We start from the raw sequence: 22,752 nt of genomic DNA on the forward strand, positions 1-22,752 counted from the left end.
CAGAAACTGGAGAAAGGAAGTATGTGAACCTCCATCAGTGCTTTGAGAATATTTATATAATATTGAGTATTTTGTTTTCTTTTTGTTTTAGTCCATGCAACTTCTTATTGAAAGATCTGGACATGTGGTAACAGTTTTACGTGCGCCCTTCCATTTCTATTGAGTGTTCATTGAAGATGTAGAGGTTTCGTGGGGAGAAGTACTGATGTTCTTGAGCCCAGCTAAAACCTGTGGCCAGATCTGAGTTCTTAACAACTTTTCACGGCTCTGTTAAGCGAATTTTACTGGCAATGTCAAACCATCTCCCTCAGTTACTTAGCTTGGAGATGATACCTTTGTGCCAAGGTATCTTTAGGCACTCCCATTCACTGGTAAGGTGACAAGCCATGGTGGAACAACTCCCAAGGCAAAGAAACAGCATTAGAAATTTATTCAGAATATAAGAACATTTGTAAAATAAGTATTATAAATGCCTCTGTATAAATAAATGCAGTTTTCACAATTCTATATCAAATGAACACAAAATAGCTATGTTACAGCTGCTAGGAAATTAAAAGGTAGCAACACATTTAAAGCTAATTCAGTAAGGTGAAAAGTTTCTAAAGTTACAATGCATGGTGAAGTATTAAAGGAGGAAAAAATTCTAATAAAACCAGTAGAACATGACATGAATGCAAACTTAGTCACGTGTGCTTTGCAATAGCTAGCAATACATTGGAGCTGGTGAAGATTTATACATCATAGAATTAGAAAAAAAGTAAATTTTTTTTTTTTCTGAGCACTCTGTGAAATACAAAATTTCATGCACTCTGGTGACTTAAAAAAATTTTTAAAAAGTCCAGTCATTAATTCATGAATGGACTCAGGTTGGCAGGAATCAGCTTTTTCTTGCTTTGCAAATTTATTATTTCTGCAACAACTGCTAAGAGAATTAAGTTGCTGGAACTCACAGTGCACTGCACACTCAGGTATTGGTACTTCAGATTTGCATAAAAGGAGTTTGAAGTTTTGTGGCTTTTTTTTCTGAGGGTTGGTGCCATTTTAATGGGGTACACAGGAGCTGCAGCAGATTATCACTATTGAACAGTTTTCACAGTAACATTAAACCTGTGACCACTTCCCTGTTGATCCTTTCCACTACGCCAACAAATTACACAGCAGCTGCTTGCTGAGGCAAGTAACTGGTGGTCTGACAAACTATGGCTTCTTCTGAGGCTGGATAGTACCAGTGGTGCTTTTTCACCTACAACTCTTACAGGAGAAAAATGGGCATGGTTTACATTTACTGATGATTTATAATTTATTCTAAAGTAATTCTGGAGCACAGTTGGCATGGAAGATTCATGCTGAATGTAGTGAAGTAATCAGCAAATTCTCTGGCCTAGGAAAAGTACTGAGGCTGCAGCTTTTTCTGCCTCTGGGTATGAGTATCTGAATTTTTATGGAAGAAACTCTTCTCTGTGAGGGTGCTGAGACACTGGCCCAAGATTGCCCAGAGGAATTGTTGCCTGACCCATCCCTGGAATGTTCAAGGCCTGTTTGGATGGGGCTTCTAGCAACCTGGTCCAGTAGAAGATGTCCCTGCCCACAGAAATGAATTTTAACAAGATGATTTTTAGGGTCCTTTCCAACCCAAAGCATTCTGTAATTCCATTATTCTAATTATGGGGGAAAAAAATGAGCCCAAGAGGCAGCCTGGTGCAGTAGTTTCTGTCCTCTCTAGTGAAAGGTATTTCACATGGACATTCTGATGTGACCTCAAGTCACAGGAGTGTTTCAGATGCCAGAAGACAAAACTGTAACTGTATTTTTGCCACAGCACATGGTGGATACTTTTCCTTTGTGTTTCTTCAGAATAAGTGTGCTCAGCTACCTCTGAAGCTGATGGCAAACCCCCACCTTCCTGGGCATGAGAAAATTGCGCCAAAAAAGGGGAAACACCATAGAGAGCTGCTAAGCAGAACCACAAAGACAGAAGAAATAAATATGCCTCCTCTCTCAAGAGACTCATTTACAAAAATTTCTAGTCACATTATAAATTAATAAGTGCAATTATTCTGAGAAGGAGGACTGATCAAAACCAGAACATCACTACCTAAAAATTTGGAAATCAGCATTGTTTTAATTTGCTGTTGCAATCAGCCACATGTGATGCTGGCTTTGTGGATAAAGTACTAGACTCCAGAGAAGCAGGAATGACTACTCTAAGAATGGAAGACAACAGCAGCTACAGTAGTAAGAAAGAGGGAAAACCAACTGCTATAGTTCCAGATGTTACCAAGACTTAACAATAATGGCATATTCTGAACACAAATTCCCACAATTATGTTGTCTGACTGACCTAACCAACAGTAGGCAAAAAAAGTCCTCTGAGAATATTTCCTTAGTACTAGTAATGGAGGAATAAATGGGAGAAATTATCATAATTCTAAATACACTAGTAAAAAACTTGAGGTGCAACTCAACATGCAAAGCAAAAATGATAAACATCTCCTGAAATCAGATTCACTGGAAATCAGCCTGGAAAATGCAAAGCAGAGGCATAACACAGCAGCAGGCTAACACAGTGAAGGGACAATAGCTTGGTTTTTTAAAACATGTGAAGCTGTTTTACGTACTCTGTCAAAAAGCGCAAATTCTGAATATTAACAGGTGCTATGGCAGACTCCTGTATTTTGACCCTACAGAAACAAAACTGATCCCCATGATTTGCTTAATGTTCATTAACCTAACAAGCCAAAATTTGCACTTTGATCAGTTCGATAGTACAGTAATGTGATTTAAACAAGAGAATGTTAGCAATAACAAAAACTAACCTAAGCTGTAAGACTTCACCATTCACATTCTTTGTGGCTGGATATCCATAGATCTACACATTCCTAGTTTTGTGCCTAAGTATTCAATATTAATCAGGTACATTACTTAAGTACCTTTTTTTGGTCAAAGAAAAGTATAAAAAGAAGACATTCTACCTCTTGATCACAGCTGTAATAAGCACAACATATGTGACAAAAGCGGCCCGGCTTCTTAAAGAAAACCTTGGATATTGTGTATATAGCAAGGAAAACCAACTTTTTTTACAAAGTAGTTGCAAACACCATGCAATATAAATACCAGGAGGTCTTCTGTAATTTCTTACACACCCTTGGCACAGACTGTCTGTGTGGCATGGTGAAACCCACAGCCTTTGGCCCTCTTACACACTGTAAAAGTTATACCTTTATCATAATTCACAGAGATGCAAGTACACTTTCTTGCTTTTTTCCCAAATCAACAGGAGTTTTCCTACCTGACCTGCACCGTGAGCAGCAGAACTGCAAGCAGTGTGCAAAGAAAAAGCCAGCCAGGCTGTCACCTCACCTCTGCAGCTGCCCGTTTGCTGGTGTAACCGCAACAGCCAGTCTTTAGGGTACAGCATAGACTTGTGTGCAGAGAGAGCTCAGAGACTGGGAAAACTCTCCCATGATCTCCAAACTACCCAAACCTCTTAACATTAATTATTCTGCTGTGTGACACTGTCACCCATGGGCCATTAATGAAATGGAAGAGAATTGTATGAATACAGACATAACACAGACAATGTACACTATAGCATGATAATTCAGGCACTGCCATTTTACATTATTAAACAGTCCTTAAGGTTAACACTTTTATTATCCCCATGACACCTCTCTGGGATGCCAGAAAAGGTGCTTTTAAGTTTTTTCAGCATTGACAATCAGAGCTTTTAACATTTGAAGCTACCTAAAAGTCAACCTCCGAAGGAAAGTTGTAATGGCACTAAGCATCCTTTAAAGAGATGCATTTAAAGTGAAGTTTCATTGGCATGTGGTCTGGAGTTCTCTTCTTCCAGTAAAGCTATTCTTTGTTTGAGCATTCTTACTTGGGTTTCATGTCTCTCCACCATCGCCATCATTTGTGATTCCAGTTTCTTCAGCTTATTTTGATGCTTTTTCTTTGCTTTTTCATAAGCTGCTACCAAGTTGCTGTTAGAACACAAGGCAAACAAGGTAATTTAAACAGGCTTGTTCAGAGCAAGTGCTACAAGAAATCCACCCCAAAGCCCCACCTTCAGGGAACTTCAAAGGCTGGGTATGATCTCCTTCCCAAAATTTACCAGTGCTTTAAAATTGGTTAGATCCAAACCTTTTTGATCCAAACCCAGATCAAATGTCTAATGCTAATGTCTGTGTCTTTCCTAGGGGAAGCACACACCTTTACCCGTAAACTGGTAAAGAAAACTGAACATGGTTCAAAGAGGCAGATGGAGGTTGCTGTTGATGACCTCTCAGACCACTGTTTATGAGTCAAAATACCACAACATCAAATACGATTTATAAAAACATTCATGGCCAGAATCTGCTTAGAAAGTCATGGACTAATTCTGCATTTTTCATTTTAAAAAAGTAAAATTTACATTCAGAGGATGGCATCTTGTCCTAATATCCTAGCTGCTAAGTAGCTTCTAGGCCTCCACCTTGACTGGGTTGGAAAGCTTGAGATGGGTGCTGCTTCTCACCAGATAGGCTTTTAAATGCAATTTAATGAAAACAACATTGTGAGTGAGATGCTGCTTGCAGGAAGGGCAGCTACTGTCCACCACATTCCTAGGCCATCCAAATAGAATACAAGAAAAATGCCCTGAGTGAGCAACAGAACTTAAGTGTGATTATCCAAGACAGTTTATTAATGAAGAGCTTGGAGCCAAAGAAGAGGGAGCAGTTAAAAACAGATTCATAATTCTTTTTTTTTGTTTGCTTTTTTAATTGTGCAGTCACTAATAATAACTCAATTGAGATTAACCTATTTTCCTGCTTTCTATTCTTAACTATGTAGTTGTCAGTGGCTTACATGGGAGGTTTTTACCTCCCCCTTCTCTAACTATAAGCCCGGAATGTCAACATGAGGATGGAACATGAGGATCCCAAAACTTCTCATTACTGTATGTGGAATATTACAGTACTTTGCAAGAACACAGCAAAAATAAACCAACAGTGCATTCATCTGCTGGTAGATCCTTTACCTGTTCGCCCTTTTAAGGTCATTAACAAATTCTGCAGACTGCTGATGTCTGATTTCACTGCTCTTCGTGAGTCTCTCCAAAGCGCTCACTAACTCCTGCACTCTTGCTTTCAGTTTCTTTTCCCTGGATCAGGAGAAAAGGAGGTAGAAAAACTATTTTCAAAACAGAAATAGCACTTCAGCTTGGAAGTGTATCAACAGTTGTCCTGTACTATGTTGACATGCTGCAAATATTTTCCTTTATACTACTAGGATAATCAGGAGGTAATTCTTACATTAAACTTTTCAAAAGGTTGGTATTTACAACTGTGGGAGCTGGCCAAGCTGAAGGAACTCTAAACTTAAGGCCATGGGAAACTCCTTTCTAGCTGTGACAAGTAAAGGTTCATGGGAGTTTGCATGTTAATGAAATTGTTCCATATGATGTTTTTATGACTGGTCAGTTATGTAGAACAAATATGGTTATGTTCCCAGTTTGAGTTCCTAACTGGATCCTTACCCTCAGACCTACCCTATATATTGTCATGTTTTCTCAGTTCCGGGTCTTCGGTTGGTTACCCGCCCAGCTCTCCTGGGTACTGTGCACAGTTTGGGGGCACTGTCCCTATTTTCCTTTATCTGTTATTAAAGTGTTCTTCTTCCAGTGCCAACTGCTGTTCCCACTCCTAATTACTTTCTTGCCACTCTGTGCCCTGAAGTCAGGGGTCCTAAAGGTTTGTTGCAGCTACCCTCACTGTGACACATAACATTCACCATTTTAGAAGTCATGATTTGAGACAGGGCAGACAAAAGAGTAAACAAACTTCTCTAGTAGAGCATGGTGTTGTATGCATTGAATCACACTAAGAAATAAGTACAAAGATACATTTAAAAATATACATAAAATGCTAATAGAGTTATCCATACTTACTTTCCAACTCTGAACCCAAAGTAATTACATGAAGTGTGACAAAATGGAAATAAGGTATCTTATAATATTTTCACATTACAAGTATCTCTATGAGGGAAAGAAAAAGAGATCAAGACAGACGTTCTGGGCAGGAGCAAGCATTACAGCCTGGGGATTACACTGGATTTAAAAAGCATTTCCCAGGTAAGCATGTGGCAAGAGGCAGATGCTTCTTCCTGGGGAGCTCCTTGCTGCAGAGTTGATGGCTGATGCCTGCTCAGTCCATTCTACATGCACATGGGACAGTTCCAAGAGCTCTTCTCTGTGACCCAAACTCTGCAGAGATAGCCCAGAGGGAAAAAAGCAAGATTTGGAAGGGGAGAACAAACAAAAAATGAAACAGAACAAACCAACCAACCAAACCAAAAGAAAACAAAAAGATCCTCCAAACAAACAAAAAAACCCATCAAACAAACAAACAAAAAAGGGTGTTTTAAGAATGACATGGAGCTGGGCTCAACTGGAACAGAGGTTTTGCAGCATCAAATCTTACACGTGGGAACCTTGTGTGTTTACATGGAGTCTGTGCTTTGCTGCCTAGAACCGGTCTCTAGTGATGCACCTCTCCTCCTGCTTTGTTGCAGTGCAGCTACATGAGTACACTTGTTTTCACCTCAGTTACAAGACAACTGCCAGCTCCCATATAAGCCCAATGGGAATGAATACTCTGAAGTTTGTGAAAACTTCCCCAGCTCTGCAGAGACCATATTGATCCTCTGGGAATCCCAGCTCAGCAGCCTGCAGTTCCCAGGAAGGCCTGGATATGGCAGCCTTTTATCACTGGAGAGAGGGACAGCGCCCAGCTCCAGCAGCAACCAGAAGGGCTTTCACAAAGTCAGCCGGGGAAATATTCCAAGTTAGCAGTCTATCCCATCAGATTCAGGCTCTGGGTTACCAGCCAAATTAAAAAGGACATAAGAGGGCCCTTGTTGATGAAGAATCATCAGTATTCTTTGTATGTCCCTTCACTGAAAGAACACGCTCTCTGGTTTCAAGTAATGCAATCTTTCTCCATCACAGTTGGAAGTTCACTGCCATCCATCTCAAATGTAGATCTTAATTTTTATGTTCTATCTTAGCAGTCAGAAAGGCTTAGCACAGTCTACAGCCAAAATCTGTTTTCTGCAAAGGAAACAGGAAGAAAAAGGGCCAGAACACAAACAAGAAAAGAACAGATGTGGCAAAAGCCAGACCTAATGCATTTATGGCATGGCACTACTAATGTGACAAAACAGAGTAGGGTAAATTTGGTGCTTCTCTGCTCTAAAGGTTGCTACATTCACTGGCTCTGGGGAAGGCTCAATAGCACCATTTCCAGCATGATGACCTAGTGAACAAAGCAAATTAAGGAAATAGTAGATTCAGTGGAATAAATATGCACAGTGTTGGGCAGAGAAATCTCAAAACACTGTGAGGTTGATTTAACATAATGTGCAAGAAGACGTATTGCTGTGGAAACACTGCAACAGAGTCCCATGGGAAAGAGCCCAGTAGAGTCACAGTTCACTGCAGCTAAAGTCCTTCACACACACCTGTTTTAACAAAAGCTGCATGGAAAAGAAACACAGTGGAAAGACTCTGAGGAGCTTTGCATACATGGTAAAGTTTTGTTTGCTATGGTGACCATTACCTGATAAAACAATGATACCACCTTTTGTCTATTTTTCACTCACACCTTTCAACCCTGTTCAGCTTGAACTCAGCTAAACATCAAGCTGTATTTCTTTACATTTAGTCTACAACATCCTTGTCTTGCTGCTTGTCAAAGACACAGAGCTAGCAGGGTGGTAAGCACCCTGTTCAAGCTACTTAAAAATCTTTCAGATGCCAGTTCTGAACTATGTAGCCAAATAGGAAACAGTGGGTAGTATTTCAAATCTGTAGATGACTCAAATTTACACTGGTACCAGTAAAATGCATGTATTTCTTCTGGCTTTTCATGATGTCTTGAAGTCAGTGAAGTAGCACTAGATAATACCTATTCAACCTTAATCTCGTGAAAAGCAATTGGTGATTTGATTGCATGTGCTGAAATGTCAAAAAAATACATAGGGATTTACTTTTACACCTGTTCCTAATTTTAAAACTGCCTATCTAAATATCTTTACTTCAAGAGACATTTCCTAGAAGTCACACCTGAGGAGCCACACACAACAGTAAAGGAACAACAGCAACAGTAATAGCAGGGCAAACACCTTGGTTTACTCTGGGAAATGAAGATGCACTGGGTTAATGACTATTACACACTAAAACATACAAGGTTTTCCCCAGGGTGTTGCATCTTCTGTTTGAGTAGCAGATAAGAGACCTTAGAGCTGTACTTCACAGGCTGGTAAGAGCCCTGTGCCTCACAATGGTAACTCCCCCTCTTTCCCTCAGTTTCTATCACTGATCACCTCAGTTTGGTCAGAAAGAATTGTCCACACTTGTTTCTCTTTAAAACTTGATTGCATAGTTAGGCAGTGAACAGGAGCCATACTGAATCCTGAGGTGTTGTCCTATGGGGACTTCCAGCACCACAGCACTTTGCTGACTGCAGGATGTGAAAAATCAGCCACTACAGAGCTTAATATGACAGAATATGATCAATATTACATGTGAACCATGTCTCCACAATAAGAATACATGAAAGTTGCGAACTAGGGATGGAACTGCACTTGATGTGACAGACATATGGAACATCCTACTCATGTAGGCACAGCCTGCACCTGTTAGTCAGTCTTTGAGAGTCCAAGGTCCAAACTCCCATGGAAACAGATGTACCAAGCTCACACTGCTATTGTGCCCCAGGGGTGTAATATGGACCTCTGTGTATCCCATGAAAGCACTTATCTGTGTATTTTGATGGGAAGAGAGAAGGAGAAGCAAGTGTTTTTCGGAGAACATAAATGCTCTGAGCCCCTGATTCACACTCTATTGGTCTGCAGAAATCTGCAGGGATTCTTATCCCAACAGCTTCTCCTCCAAGTGGCTACTACAAGCTGGGGCTGCAGAAAACACAGCCACTACAGTTGTGTGCACAGAGAAGATGAGCAAGTATTCCCAGAAAAGGGAATGAGCCTATGATCTGAGGGCATGGCTCACTTCTAGCAGAAGGGCTCTCTGCTGCTGAGAAGTCAGCTGGTGAAATCCCTCACTGCTCCCTTTCCCGGGAAAAAGCTCAGAATGAGTGTACTCAAAGGCCTACAGCCTACTACATCCGCTAAAAACACTACCCTCAGTGAAATGCCTAATATGCCAGTAATGAAGGCTTTTGTTTGGTATTTTCACAGTCAAAACACTCAGTGGGCAGTTGCACAGTGGTTTTAAAGGGCCTTTTTGTTTCAGGATGGCTGAATAGGAAGGGGCTAACTGGTGTTCTCTGGTTTCACTTTTGAGAGTGGGGAATTCTGCCAGGGCCATAAAGGAAACTGTTTCTATCAATTTGGCCTCCACACATTGAAACCATGTTTGGCACACAATAAGGTAAGCAAGGTCATGAGCACCTTATATTTTCCCTCATGTCTGGGCTTTTCCAGACATGTTCAGGTTTCATGTGCTTCTTAGAAGCCTTCCCAGATTTTCCTGCTCTTGCTGATCTCACTGAAAATTCCCCAGTGCTGCAAACAGGAAGCTGTTCTTCTCTGGCACGCTGAAAGTTGATTTTTCTGCCCCTGGCTTGGAGTGCACCCAGCTAACTCCTCTTCTTGTGAAAGCACCAGCTACCACCCCTCTGTCCTGGGATCAAGAGCACCACAGCTCTTGCTAAATCTGAGCTCTCTCCAAATGAAGAGGTGAGAAACTTTCCCAAAGCCAAGAAGAGGACTCTTGTCATACCTAGGGCACATCTTCTTACGCATCATGAAATGAATGAAATGTAAGAAATTCCCTTTTTTTGACACAGTTTGTCATTTGTTAAGAAAGTTATGCTGTTTAAAATGTTATGCCAGTTGTAACCTGTCTGTTAAGGAAGTTATGCTGTTTGTACCAAAATTTGTACCCTCAAAACCTTATTCCAAGTTGTATACCCCCTCTAAAACCCCGGGTTCCCTTCCCCTTCCGTCGGGCTAGGCTGTCCCCATTCCCCGCCGGCTCCTCGAACTGCTGGCCCCGCCTAATAGGAAAATCCAAGGACTTCCATGGTGCATCGCTCCAAAACCGAAGTACAGTTGCCAGCAAGCAGACCCAAAAGCCGGGACCCAGCACAAAATCCAGATAAAAGGGAAACACTACAACACCGAGAAGACCCCCAGCTACCTAAGGACTGAATTCTGCTTCTGCCGCCTCGCCACGACCACAAAGAGACTGGGAAGAAGTGACACCCCTAGACCACACGAGCCCAGTTGGGTTGCCGGGAATTCCCGCGAGACCGGAACCCCCGACTCTGCTGCGGGGAGAGCAGCAGATTCGCCTGACACCTGATCCTCAGCGGCGACAGGAGCGAGGGCGGCGACAGGAGCAGCGGCGGCGCAGGCGACCCCTCGAGTTCCCCCTTTAAAGAGCTGACTAATAAAGGCTTTTCAAAGGAGCAGGTCTCCTGGCCCGTTTTTAACAATTTGGGGGCTCGTCCGGGATCTAAGCCACGCCCAGAAGAGGACCAGGACGGGAAGGCGCAGCCCGACCTCGGACCTCCTGGACAGCTGGACATCCCGGACCAGAGGACGTCGCTCGCCAGCCTCGCGGGACGCCACTGAGGGAGCATCGGTAAGAATAACCGGTGGCGGGAGTGGAGACGAGCGGATGTGGAGTGAATGAGTGGGGGCCGGCAGCTCGGACCCCCCAAGCGAGTTTGGACTGCTGAGTACCCCCGCGAGGGGGCCGGCCGGGAAAAGCAGGAAGCGAGTGAACTGAGAGTGACTGAGGCGTCTCCAGGGGCATAGGCGCCCCCCTCTGGACGTGCGGAGGAATTTAGAGAGTAAGTGGCACGTCAAAGAAGTAAGTGAGGCACGCACCACACTGGCTGAGGCTATAGCCCGGGGTGTCACAGGAGACTAGCGCTGGCTGGGGTAGCGGCTGGAACCCTAAGGGCGGGTTGCCCAGGCTACTTTCGGGGCTTGTGAGTTGGCACTGGCTGGGGTAGCTGTCGGGGTGCTGGGATAAAGAGTACTGGCTGAGGCTACGGCCCAGAGCGTCTGAGCACCGGCTGGGGTAGCAAAGATAGGCTGCTTTCGGGGTGCTTTGGAGACTGGCTGAAGTAGCTGTCGGGGTGCTGGGATAAAGAGTACTGGCTGAGGCTACGGCCCAGAGCGTCTGAGCACCGGCTGGGGTAGCAAAGATAGGCTGCTTTCGGGGTGCTTTGGAGACTGGCTGGGGTAGCTGTCGGGGTGCTGAGATAAAAGTCTGCATTGGTCGGGGGTATCTTGGGTACGCTTTCCGGGTTCGAGAGGTAGAACTGGTCGGGGGTGCCCAGGGAAGAGGTACGCTGTCCGGGTGCAGGGGAGTAAAGGAGTGCTGGCCAAGGGGTAGTGGCTGAGGCCCTAAGGGCGGGTCACCAGGCTACCTGTGGGGCATTCCGAGCACTGGCAGGGGTAGTGCCCAAACCCTGAGAGGGTCCCTGGGGCTACTTAAGAGTGCTCAAAGAGTGAGTGAGAGTTAAAATTTAGGCTGCACGCCTTTAAACCTGTGTAGGTATAGGGGCACCTTAAAGAAGTTTAATTAAAACAAAGACAAGTAATTTTGCTTTGGGTTGCCCTGAAGTAAAGTTTCTGTCAGAATAAGAACAGCGTAGTTTTTATTTGAGACCCACTGAAAATGGGGGCATACATAAGTAGAGTGGAGCCAGTTGAAGAGAGAGAGAAAAAGATAAAACAAATTCCATCGGACAGTCCACTAGGACAAATGTTAGAGCTATGGGAGTTTGATGAAGCCACTAAAAGCTTGGACAGGATCAAGATGATCCATTATTGCATAGAGGCTTGGCCTAACCTAAATTTACCTGCAAAATGGCCATGGTGTGGAACTAAAGACCCCTGGATGTGTTCACAATTGACTCAATACTTGAAATCTCGAGGAGATTCAAGTATTGAACAGATACTCTATGCTATCTGTTGGCAAAAACAAGTAGTCAAAAATAAAACAACAAAAATATGTAAGTTACAGCAAGGGAAACAAAGGAATGAAAAGCAGAAGAACCAAAAAGAAGCTAGCCATAATTGGGACCCCTTAGAACACTTGCCTCCTCCTACAGTTTATCCCGAAGTAATCCTCCAACCTCACCTAAAAATCTTACCTTCCCAAACTGTAATCCCTGTTCCTTCCCCAGCTTACCCCCCTCCAATTTATAACCCCTCTTACCCTCTGCCATTCCCTAACACTGGTCTAACCTCCTCTCCTTCACCATCCACAATCCCTGCACCCCCTCACAGCTGGGAGTTAGGTCTGGCACCTAACAATGCATCCTGTCAGGCAATAAAAAACACAGAAAGTTACCCTTACAGTAACACCAGGTCAAAAACCAAACTCTTTCCCCTAAAGGAGGTCCCATTGGGTGGGGCAGTTGGAGGAATAGGGTTTGTCAATACACCTTTAACAGCGTCAGAAGTCAGAAGTTTTAAGAAAGAGCTGGGGAATCTAGTTGAAAACCCAGTGAGAATTGCCAACCAGATTGACCAGTTTTTGGGCCCAAATATTTATACATGGGGAGAACTAAACTCCATCTTAAATATACTCTTCAATCCGGACGAGGTTCGGCTGGTTAGGGCAGCAGGGATGCGCATCTGGGAGAGAGAAAACCGAATGGGCCCTCCCGGTGACCAGAAGTTGCCAATAGCTGACCCAGGGTGGGACCCAAACAGAGGAGAAGGGAGGAGAAATATAGAAGATTATAGAAACCTAATGATAAGAGGTATTAAAGAATCAGTTTCTCGGAGTAGCAACACCAAATTAGCTTTTAACAGGACGCAAGAGAAAGATGAAACCCCAGCAGCCTGGCTGAGCAGGCTCAGACAAAATTTCCAGCAATATTCTAATTTGGATCCAGATAGCCCAAAGGGACAGATATTATTAAAGTTACAGTTTGTCACAAAATCCTGGCCAGATATCAAAAGAAAACTTGAAAAGATGAAAGACTGGCAAGACCGAGAAATAAATGAATTATTAAGGGAAGCCCTAAGAGTATACCTTAGGAGAGAAGAAGAAAAAACAAAGGCAAAAACCAGGATTATGGTAGCCGTGGCCAGGGAAAGTGTAAAGGATCTCAGAAAGGATACTAAGAGTGAAAGAAACACAAAATCTTTACCAGAAAAGGTAAGAGAAATGAACCCACCACCTTGGGATACTCTTCAGAGACCAGGAGAGACCCGAGCCTGTTTTTATTGTGGAGAAATAGGACACTTTAAGAAACATTGCAAAAAAATGTCATTTGATAAGACTGTCATGAAGGAACAAGAGGCATTAGAAAAATTATTGAAGAAGGAGGTCAAGGAGGATTGGGGGTGTCATGGGCTCTATGCATTAGGGGACCCCATGAAACATCAAGAAGGGCCCATAGTAAATTTTGAAATTGAAGTAGGTCCCCAACATGAAGAGTTTGAGTTTTTAGTGAATACTGATGCAGATAAATCATGTTTTAACCGACTTCCAGTTGAAATTGCGATTAGAAGAAAGACATGTGAAGTCCTAGGAGCAGAAGGGGAGCCTTTCAAGGCTTCAGTTATAAAAAATGTAGAAATTAAAGAAAATTCCAAAAGATGTGTCACTAATTCGATATATCTACCCAAAGTAGACAGTAACCCGCTGGAAAAGGACCTGCAAGTTCAGTTAGAAGTAAGGATTCTTCCTAGAAAAGGAAGAATGGTGCTACAAATCATGAGGCTGACTGTTAGAGACTTAGGGGAAGTCAGGCCAGAGGTCTGGGCTGAGGAGAGAAAATATGGATATTTAGATATCCCACCTATAGAAATAAAAATACAAGAAAAGACACCTCCTATAAGGGTCAGGCAATATCCTATTTCTCTAGAAGGGAAAAAAGGACTAACCCAAATTATAACCCATCTACTCACAGAAAGAATATTAAAACCTTGTATGTCACCCCACAACACTCCTATTCTGGCTGTAAAAAAGGCAGTGCAAAACCTAAGAAAAGTGAACAAAAAGACAATTACCAGGCACCCGGTGGTACAAAACCCCTACCCGCTCCTGAGCAGGATTCCTGGAGACCAGTCCTGGTTTACTGTAATAGATCTAAGGGATGCTTTTTGGACCTGTTCTTTGGCAGAGGGGGGCCGAGATTGGTTTGCTTTTGAGTGGGAGTGCCCTGAAAGTAAGAGAGGGCAGCAACTGAGATGGACTCGTCTTCCTCGGGAGTCCACTGAAGGCCCAAACCTCTTCGGGCAAGCCCTAGAAGAGTTACTGAGACAGTTTATCCCTAAAAACGGTGTGCAGATCCTGCAGTATGTAGATGACCTCCTAATGTTGGGGAAAAAGCAGGATAAAGTGAAGGAAACCAGTATTAATCTACTGAATTTTCTGGGGGAAAAAGGCCTCAAAGTGTCAAAGAACAGACTGCAGTTTATAGAATCGTGGGTCACCTGCTTCAGACATCTCATTGGGGAAGGGTGTAAGAAATTAAGCCCTGAGAGAATCTCAAGTATGCTCTCAGTCCCAGCTCCAACCACAAAAAAAAATACAAGAAAATTATTAGGACTATTTGGTTATTGCAAGCTATGGATAGAAAAATATTCCCAAAGTGTTAAATTTCTCTATGAGAAGTTAGTCCAACCTGAACCTGAAAAATGGACAGATAAAGATGAAAAACAATTGAAAGACCTAAAGACAAAATTGTCTTCAGCCCCTGTCCTGAGTCTCCCAGACCTTAAGAAAAAGTTTGACCTATTCATTAACTCTGAAGGAGGAATAGCTTATGGAGTATTAACCCAAAAATGGGGAGGACACAAAAAGCCTGTCGCATATCTTTCCAAACTTTTGGATCCAGTTGCAAGAGGGTGGCCGGCTTGCCTCCAGGCTGTAGCAGCCACAGCTGTTCTTGTAGAAGAAGCACAAAAGCTGACACTGCAGGGAAAAATCATTGCACACACACCCCATGATCTCAGGACAGTGTTGAGCCAAAGGGCTCAACAATGGCTGACTGACTCTAGAATTTTAAAATATGAAGTGATTTTAACCGGCACCAGTGATTTAGAGCTAATCACATCAAAAAATCTAAATCTTGCCCAGTTCCTCTCAGGGGAACCCACACCAAACTTAGAGCATAATTGCCTGGAAATCATAGATTTACAAACAAAAGTAAGGGAAGATCTTAAAGATACACCTCTACCATGCGGGAGGGTGCTATTTATTGATAGATCATCTAAGGTGACAAAAGGAAAGAGAATATCAGGCTATGCAATAGTCGAAGGTACGGAAAGAGACAATTTAAAAGTTATAGAAAAAGAAAAACTGTCCCCCCATTGGTCTGCCCAGTGTTGTGAAGTCTATGCCCTCAAGAGGGGATTAGATTTATTAAAACAAGATCAAGGTACAATCTACACAGACTCGAGATATGCATTTGAAATAGTACACACATTTGGAAAAATCTGAAAAGAAAGAGGCTACCTAAATTCAAAGGGGAAAAATCTGATACATAAAGAATTAATTAAATTGGTGTTAGAATCTCTTGTGAAGCCCCAAGAAATAGCAATTGTACATGTCAAAGGACATCAAAAAAAGGACACATTTGAAGGAAAGGGCAACCAAGTAGCTGATCAAGCAGCCAAACTAGCAGCTCAAAGGCTGGGAGAACCAATAAAAATTCTTACTTTAAATGATGTACCAGCTAACAAAGTTAGTGAACCCATATATGATGAAAATGAATTAAAAGAAATAAAAAAATTAGGTTTACACCAAGGGAAGCAGGAAGAATGGCTGACCCCAGATAGAAGAACATTCCTAAATAAAGCAATAGCTCGAAAAACGCTGGCAGAAATCCACAACTTAACTCACTGGGGCACCCAAGAGTTGTGTAATAATTTTCTGAGAGAACACCTATGTGTTGGAATATATAACCTGACTAGAGCAGTTACTGAAGGATGCCTAATTTGTCAGAAAGTAACAAACTTCACAGAAATGCCTCCAGTACAAGGACATAAGCATCTTTTAGTTATAGTTGATCACTTAACGCATTGGGTAGAAGCCTTCCCTACAAAAAGGGAAACAGCACAAGTAGTAATAAAGATACTACTAGAACACATCATTCCCCGATATAAACTGATAAATAACATCGTTTCAGACAGAGGCCCCCACTTTGTAGCACAAGTCCTGCATAATATTGTTAAAGCCTTAGAAATGAAATGGCAGTTACATACACCCTGGCATCCTCAAAGCTCAAGAAAAATTGAAAGAATAAATAAAACCTTCAAAAATGTATTAACTAAATTAATAACAAAAACTGGAATGAATTGGCTAAAATGTTTGCCCCTAGCACTCTTGAAAATCTGAGTTCGACCAAGGTCAGACATAGGGGCTTCACCATACACAACTATCCCGAATAAAAAGACCATTGCCACTTCCCAGTGTCTCTGATACCCCAGCAAAGACTCCCTCCAAATAGACCACCATTAGAGACCCAGACACACTTAGACCCGTTGTTCAAAATCTTTCCAAGTTGTTATCAAAAGCTGTCATTTAAAAATGTTCTCTGTAAGTTGTTCTAAAATACCATGAAGTGTTAAGCTTTTAAAAAAAAAAAAAAAAAAAAAAAAAAATTACAGATCTCTCATAGGGCACACCACAGAAGGGCTAATCAAAAACTGAAAAAGAAGTGGGAATACACTGAAAGGAACTCCATAAGGCCAGCTAAATACCTTCACCAACCCAAGAGGCAAGACCAGGTGAGATCAAGACAATGGTTCATACTGGACTCTTGGGAGGACTAAAACATAGTCCTATTGAGCAAACACATTGAAAGAGCATGCTCTAAGAGCTATTGTCCCACTTCCCCAACCCAAGAGGCAAGACCAGGTGAGATCGAGACAATGGTTCATACTGGACTCTTGGGAGAACTACACACCATCCCATCTATGACGGGGAGAACCTGCAGTCCCTTATAAGAGTTCACACTCATGTAAATCCCACGTGTTTTAATATAAAGCAGTATTAGATTGCATGAAATGCTGCAAATTTAAGCAGCGCCTAACTGAAAAGTGCCCTATAAGAGAATAGTTTTACTTTAGTTAGAACCTCAAACTGAAGAACTAAATAAAAGATATTCCCATGAATCAAAAACTGCCAATTGATGCGGGCAAAGGCCCGATCAAAGAAATAGAGGGGGGACTGAAATGAATGAAATGTAAGAAATTCCCTTTTTTTGACACAGTTTGTCATTTGTTAAGAAAGTTATGCTGTTTAAAATGTTATGCCAGTTGTAACCTGTCTGTTAAGGAAGTTATGCTGTTTGTACCAAAATTTGTACCCTCAAAACCTTATTCCAAGTTGTATACCCCCTCTAAAACCCCGGGTTCCCTTCCCCTTCCGTTGGGCTAGGCTGTCCCCATTCCCCGCCGGCTCCTCGAACTGCTGGCCCCGCCTAATAGGAAAATCCAAGGACTTCCATGGTGCATCGCTCCAAAACCGAAGTACAGTTGCCAGCAAGCAGACCCAAAAGCCGGGACCCAGCACAAAATCCAGATAAAAGGGAAACACTACAACACCGAGAAGACCCCCAGCTACCTAAGGACTGAATTCTGCTTCTGCCGCCTCGCCACGACCACAAAGAGACTGGGAAGAAGTGACACCCCTAGACCACACGAGCCCAGTTGGGTTGCCGGGAATTCCCGCGAGACCGGAACCCCCGACTCTGCTGCGGGGAGAGCAGCAGATTCGTCTGACACCTGATCCTCAGCGGCGACAGGAGCGAGGGCGGCGACAGGAGCAGCGGCGGCGCAGGCGACCCCTCGAGTTCCCCCTTTAAAGAGCTGACTAATAAAGGCTTTTCAAAGGAGCAGGTCTCCTGGCCCGTTTTTAACACATCAGAAGTGATCTGCTGTAGGCAGATCCCTTCAAATCCTGGCTCCCCCGTGGAGTGGGATGACCAGGTTCAGCCTAGCACCTGCTCCTGAGCTCTGCAGGCACAAAGCCCTGACACAGCAGCACCAGCAGCAGCCAGCCCAGGGGGACAGAGGATTCCTTGTAGAACTGTCCATGATGGTAGTCCCACACCAGAGAGGTGTGGAAGGGGAGGGAGGGAAGGCACCTTCTGCACAGTCCATAGCTATCTGCAAGGCCCCTGCTTTGAAGGGAAGGCACACACCTCCCATCCCACAGTCCACTCCTATTCATATCCTCCTGTTGTGGTGAGCCCAGCAACATCCCCCACTCCCTTCTCTGACTTTTCCAGTTGAACAGGGTGACACATGATTGTTTTTCCTAGGCATTTGACGCCTCTCAGGAGATAACAGCTGGACATTTAAAAGGAATGCAGATAAATTTTCTTTTCATCAGCAGAATAAACTAACATCTTAGGTCAGACTGGCATGCAGAATTCCCAAGCTAATCCAAATGCATGCCTGCCTCACTGGTCTGACTTGGCCTGCTAAGGGAGACAACCAGAATATAATAAATGTTTTAAAGAGGCAACAAGCAACACCACACAAATGCCAAGAGAGCCATCCTCTTCAAATACCACGTCTTTCTGGCTCACTTGCTGAAGCACCACCCGTGCTTGACAGGTACCTGTGCACAGGAAACGTTTCCCAGTTGCAGAGGTGACAGAGGGTGCTTTAAAAAACATTTTGCTAGTGTAAAATACTGTACTGCTTTTTTTGCTGATTGCCAGGATGCTCAGAATAGATCTCAAAAACCAGTCAGTACCACAGGCATGTGTTACACCACCTGCAGTGGGGAGACAGTGTGGTCCTGGAAGTAACATACTGGCAGCAAAAGGGAGAATAGCCCTGGAGGGAGGAAGCAGCATGCCTACCATACTGTCACACTCACCACTCAAACCTCCCGCCCAGCTTTGCCAGCCCAGCCTGGAAGCTCTCCAGACCTGGAGCTATTTGGAGCTCCCTGTAATGATTATATCCAACTGCACAGCAGCTCAGCACTTCAGATAACCACATGGTGGTAAGAACTACATACTCCATGTCAAAAATGGAGAAAAAGACAAATTATGGTTGTCTGTGAGGCATATGGTAAAAATAGTTACTCGAGGTGCTTCTAAGGAATCTGTCCCTGTTATCACCATGAGTCACTTCTCTTCTTGTAAGAAGGCTTCTCTCAGTGGGACTCTCCAGAGGGATTTCCAGAGACAGGCCATTTCCAGAACCTCCCCAAGGTTCAGCCAAGGCATACTGCACAGTCACAAAAAGGAGATGTCTCTGAAATTTGTGATGACTGGAAGCCACACTAGGGTCTGGTTTTCAAATGCCTCAGAGTTGCATATCTCCCCATTTAATTCATGTAATAACTGGAGAACAGAAATAAACAAATACTGACAGAAAGCAGCTGAGGATGCATCAGTAGGTCCAGAACACGAACCCCTACCTCTCTCCCCCTACTTTTACCCACTGCATGTTCATCCTCTACCTTGGTCAAAGAAAAAGAGGCTTTTACAAATCAGTAAAAGTCAGAAGAAAAATTTTAAATCTGGATGGTTACAGTAGGATGTGGTTTAGGCATCTCTATTACCATTTCTGAGACAGCCCTACTGATGCTCAGCATAGGCCTGAATTTTAATGATGACATTTACTGACTCCTGCTGTCATAAAACTAAGGTCAACCCTTGAAAATATGCAAGGTTAAAATGCCATCATCACATGAAGTTTATGGAAATTTAAAATAAAGGAAGATGGCTTGATTTCTCTCTCACTGACATTATGTTTGGAAATAGTCACTGCCATGCCTTGGCCCAGCTTTCTATTGAAATGCTTGCTCTCTGAAAAGAAGTTTGGCACAAAACATGGTTGCAGTCTTCAGCCAGGGATAAGGACATAAGAGTGCAACAAACATTGCTCTGTCTCAATACACACCAGGAAGTTATGGCATGTTTTATGTCCTAATAGAAATACCTGCAGCTTCCACTCCAGAGAGGCAGGACCACCTGTGCAAAATGTATTTTTTGTTAACAGAAGAAGAGCTGTTTGCCAGTCCTACTGATTACTATTAATTTCCTCTCTCCACTGTGACTTCCCAATTAGTAGCATCACTCACTACATTATCTCTTGGTTTAGAAGGCATCAGGCATGGTAAATATAAAGCTCCTTTGTAGTGTTGCCAGATGGAAAATCACTCTTTTGTGAGGGAGATACTAAAACATGTCTAGACTGACACGACTGATGTAACCCTGCACTGCCATCAAGGATCATAATTTTGTGCCAGATAATGATGCAGCTGAGGCCTGAACAGTCAGTCTAGTTACACAGTGTTTTGCTTGTCATGGTCCTTGCCTACTACTGCTAGATCCTTCCTCGCCAGGTATTTTAATGATTCATAAATGATTCTCTAAATAAATGAATACAATACAACACAACCCTACACAGACAGAAAAGCTATCAGCAGCTGGAAATACAAGCACAAGAGGACCACAAGAGGACCTCAACAATCTGAGCATTTGTAGCAAGGCCTAGGGAGAGGAAGAAGTTTCAGTCTGGCCAGCTTGGCCATTTTTCACAGAATTAAAGAACTTAGTAGAAGAAAAGATCTTATTATTATATAGAAGAAAAGATATTATTATTATCATCAGCCTTCTAAAGCAGGATGGAATTCTTACTGCCTCCCTCCTGCCACATGTAATGCATTTACCTGCATTAATGCATAACCCAGTATGTGTCTACTGAGTTACAAACTCATACAAGTCATGTACAGTGCTCCTTGACTTGCTCCAGCAGAGCAGAACAAACCAGCAAGGAAGAGAACCCATTTAAGATCTTCCCTCAGAGACTCCATCATATGACTGATTTTGGGGTATTCAATCAGATCTTGTCTTATAAAACTGGCCTCTGGCACAATCATCAGCATGTCAGCACCAGGCCATGAGGCTGCTGAGAACACATTTCTGCCCTCACAAGAGTAAGGTATTTCCGGCCAAGAAGCTTGTTTGTGGATGTGTCAGACTCCAGAAAGAAGAGGCTTTGTGTCCATTAAAGCACTTCATCACTCCATCAAGAAAAGAGAGAGGAGAAAATAAAAGGGCTCTGGCAGAAAGTGTTTACATTTGGCTAGAACAGGATGTGTCCAAGCTTAGCCAGCAACACTAGAAATTAGTTAACCCAGATGTAACTTTACATAGGACTTAAGAGATAACTTACATTTCTCCTAGTTAGCATGGTGACCATGTAAAAAGTGAATTCTGTAAAAAGCTGGTAACAGGGGTTTTAATGCTGAGCATTACTGCAAGAAATCCTGAGTTGTTCTAAAACATGTTATGACACAACAGTTAAAGAACTGCTTCTGCCTTGAATTTCTGCTGATGAACACTACTAACAAAAGCTTCACAATATGCTGCTGGATTCCAGATTTATTAAAATATCCACATCTGCCAAGAGAAGCCAGCCTGGCTTTGTGGATTCGATTGTTCTGCTGCATGGCCATTTGCAGACTATGAGCAAATAAATGCTTCCAAACTACACCAAATCCCAAACTGTACCTATGTCCTGCTGTTTTATTTGGGTTTCACTATGTTTCAATTAACTGAGAAGAACCTGACAATTTAACAGCAACAAAAGGACAGAATGGGAAAGCAGCAGAGGGGGGAGCAGCCAGAGCTTTAGTCTCTGTAATGACAGGATGAGGAGGGGACAGGAAGCAGGGCTGCTGATTGATATCACATGCTCTGACAAACAGACTCAACACCAAATGGATTTTTGTCCTTATCCTTGCAGCTGTTGTCCCCTGCACCAGTGTCTGCTGCCGGGAGAAACAATAGGGAGAACCAATAGCTGGACATATGCCCCAGCTGTAACCAGCCCTGAAAGACTTCTGACATTGGCACTTAAATACTGCCTCTGGACCACAGAGCAGGATATGCATTTGTTTCACATCTCCCCCCACCCATCAGCAAATACAGTTACTGGGACAAATACTTTTAATTTTGTATTCTGGTTCTACTTCTTTGGCAACTGAGGAGGATGCAAAGGACTTTGATAATTTTAGAATTCTTTCATGGATTTGTGATGGTCTAAATATCACTGTGATATTTGAGGGCCCATTTATCCAGAACAGCAGTTAGAGACTTCTAGTATTTTTTAGCATAGCAGGTTCCAGTAAGCTTTCTCCATGTGCTAAACAGACCTTCAACTGACTTGCAGAGACAAGGCTTTAGGGCAAGGAGGGCTAAGCATTCAGCCTGATCTGGCTGGCACATTGATTAGGGAAAAAAAATACCCACTCCGCACAGCTTGCAGAAACTGTGTTTGAGCCCCACTAGCAGCAGCAATCACATTTAGTACTGCCGTATTTCCATTACACAGAGAGCCTTCACTGTTTATATACAGTTTAATCCGATTATTTTTCTTCTCCGTTTCTGCCTCACAAACTGTACTTGCAAGGCCCTTGGTGGAAATCCATGCTAATCAACTTAAGGCCTAGCAGATGAAGCAAGGCAAAGGTATTCTCCCTGTGTTGTCAGCAAACCACATTTCATGAGTATACTTAAACCTCTGCTCTAACTAAGGTCATTGGCATCTTCTTGAAATGCAGGAGCAAATAACGAGAGCAGGAAGAAGCAACAACTTGAGTGAAGGGAAAAAATGCTGGTGGAGCAGCTCACACCAGGGCTGCAGTATGTGCAAGGATACAGAGGAGGCCAATGGCTCTCTGCAATGTTTACGTAAATTACTTTGTTGATGGATTTTATCCACCACACACAA

The 22,752-nt window shown here is 43.0% G+C and overlaps 1 protein-coding gene across 2 annotated transcripts in view; it reads right to left on the bottom strand.

The window, feature by feature from the left end:
- Positions 1-408: 408 nt before the first annotated feature.
- Positions 409-22,752, bottom strand: part of MCC (MCC regulator of WNT signaling pathway) — a 168,298-nt gene continuing 145,954 nt past the window's right edge. For both annotated transcript variants that reach the window (XM_066339109.1, XM_066339110.1), the window contains 2 exons: positions 5,024-5,146; positions 409-3,986 (listed from right to left, as the gene is read on the bottom strand). In XM_066339109.1, the coding sequence (XP_066195206.1) occupies positions 3,806-3,986; positions 5,024-5,146 (304 nt within the window). In that variant the 3' untranslated portion in view covers positions 409-3,805. The remainder of the gene's footprint in view (positions 3,987-5,023; positions 5,147-22,752) is intronic.

This window comes from Sylvia atricapilla, chromosome Z, assembly GCF_009819655.1.
Source record: "Sylvia atricapilla isolate bSylAtr1 chromosome Z, bSylAtr1.pri, whole genome shotgun sequence".
Classification (NCBI taxonomy): domain Eukaryota; kingdom Metazoa; phylum Chordata; class Aves; order Passeriformes; family Sylviidae; genus Sylvia; species Sylvia atricapilla.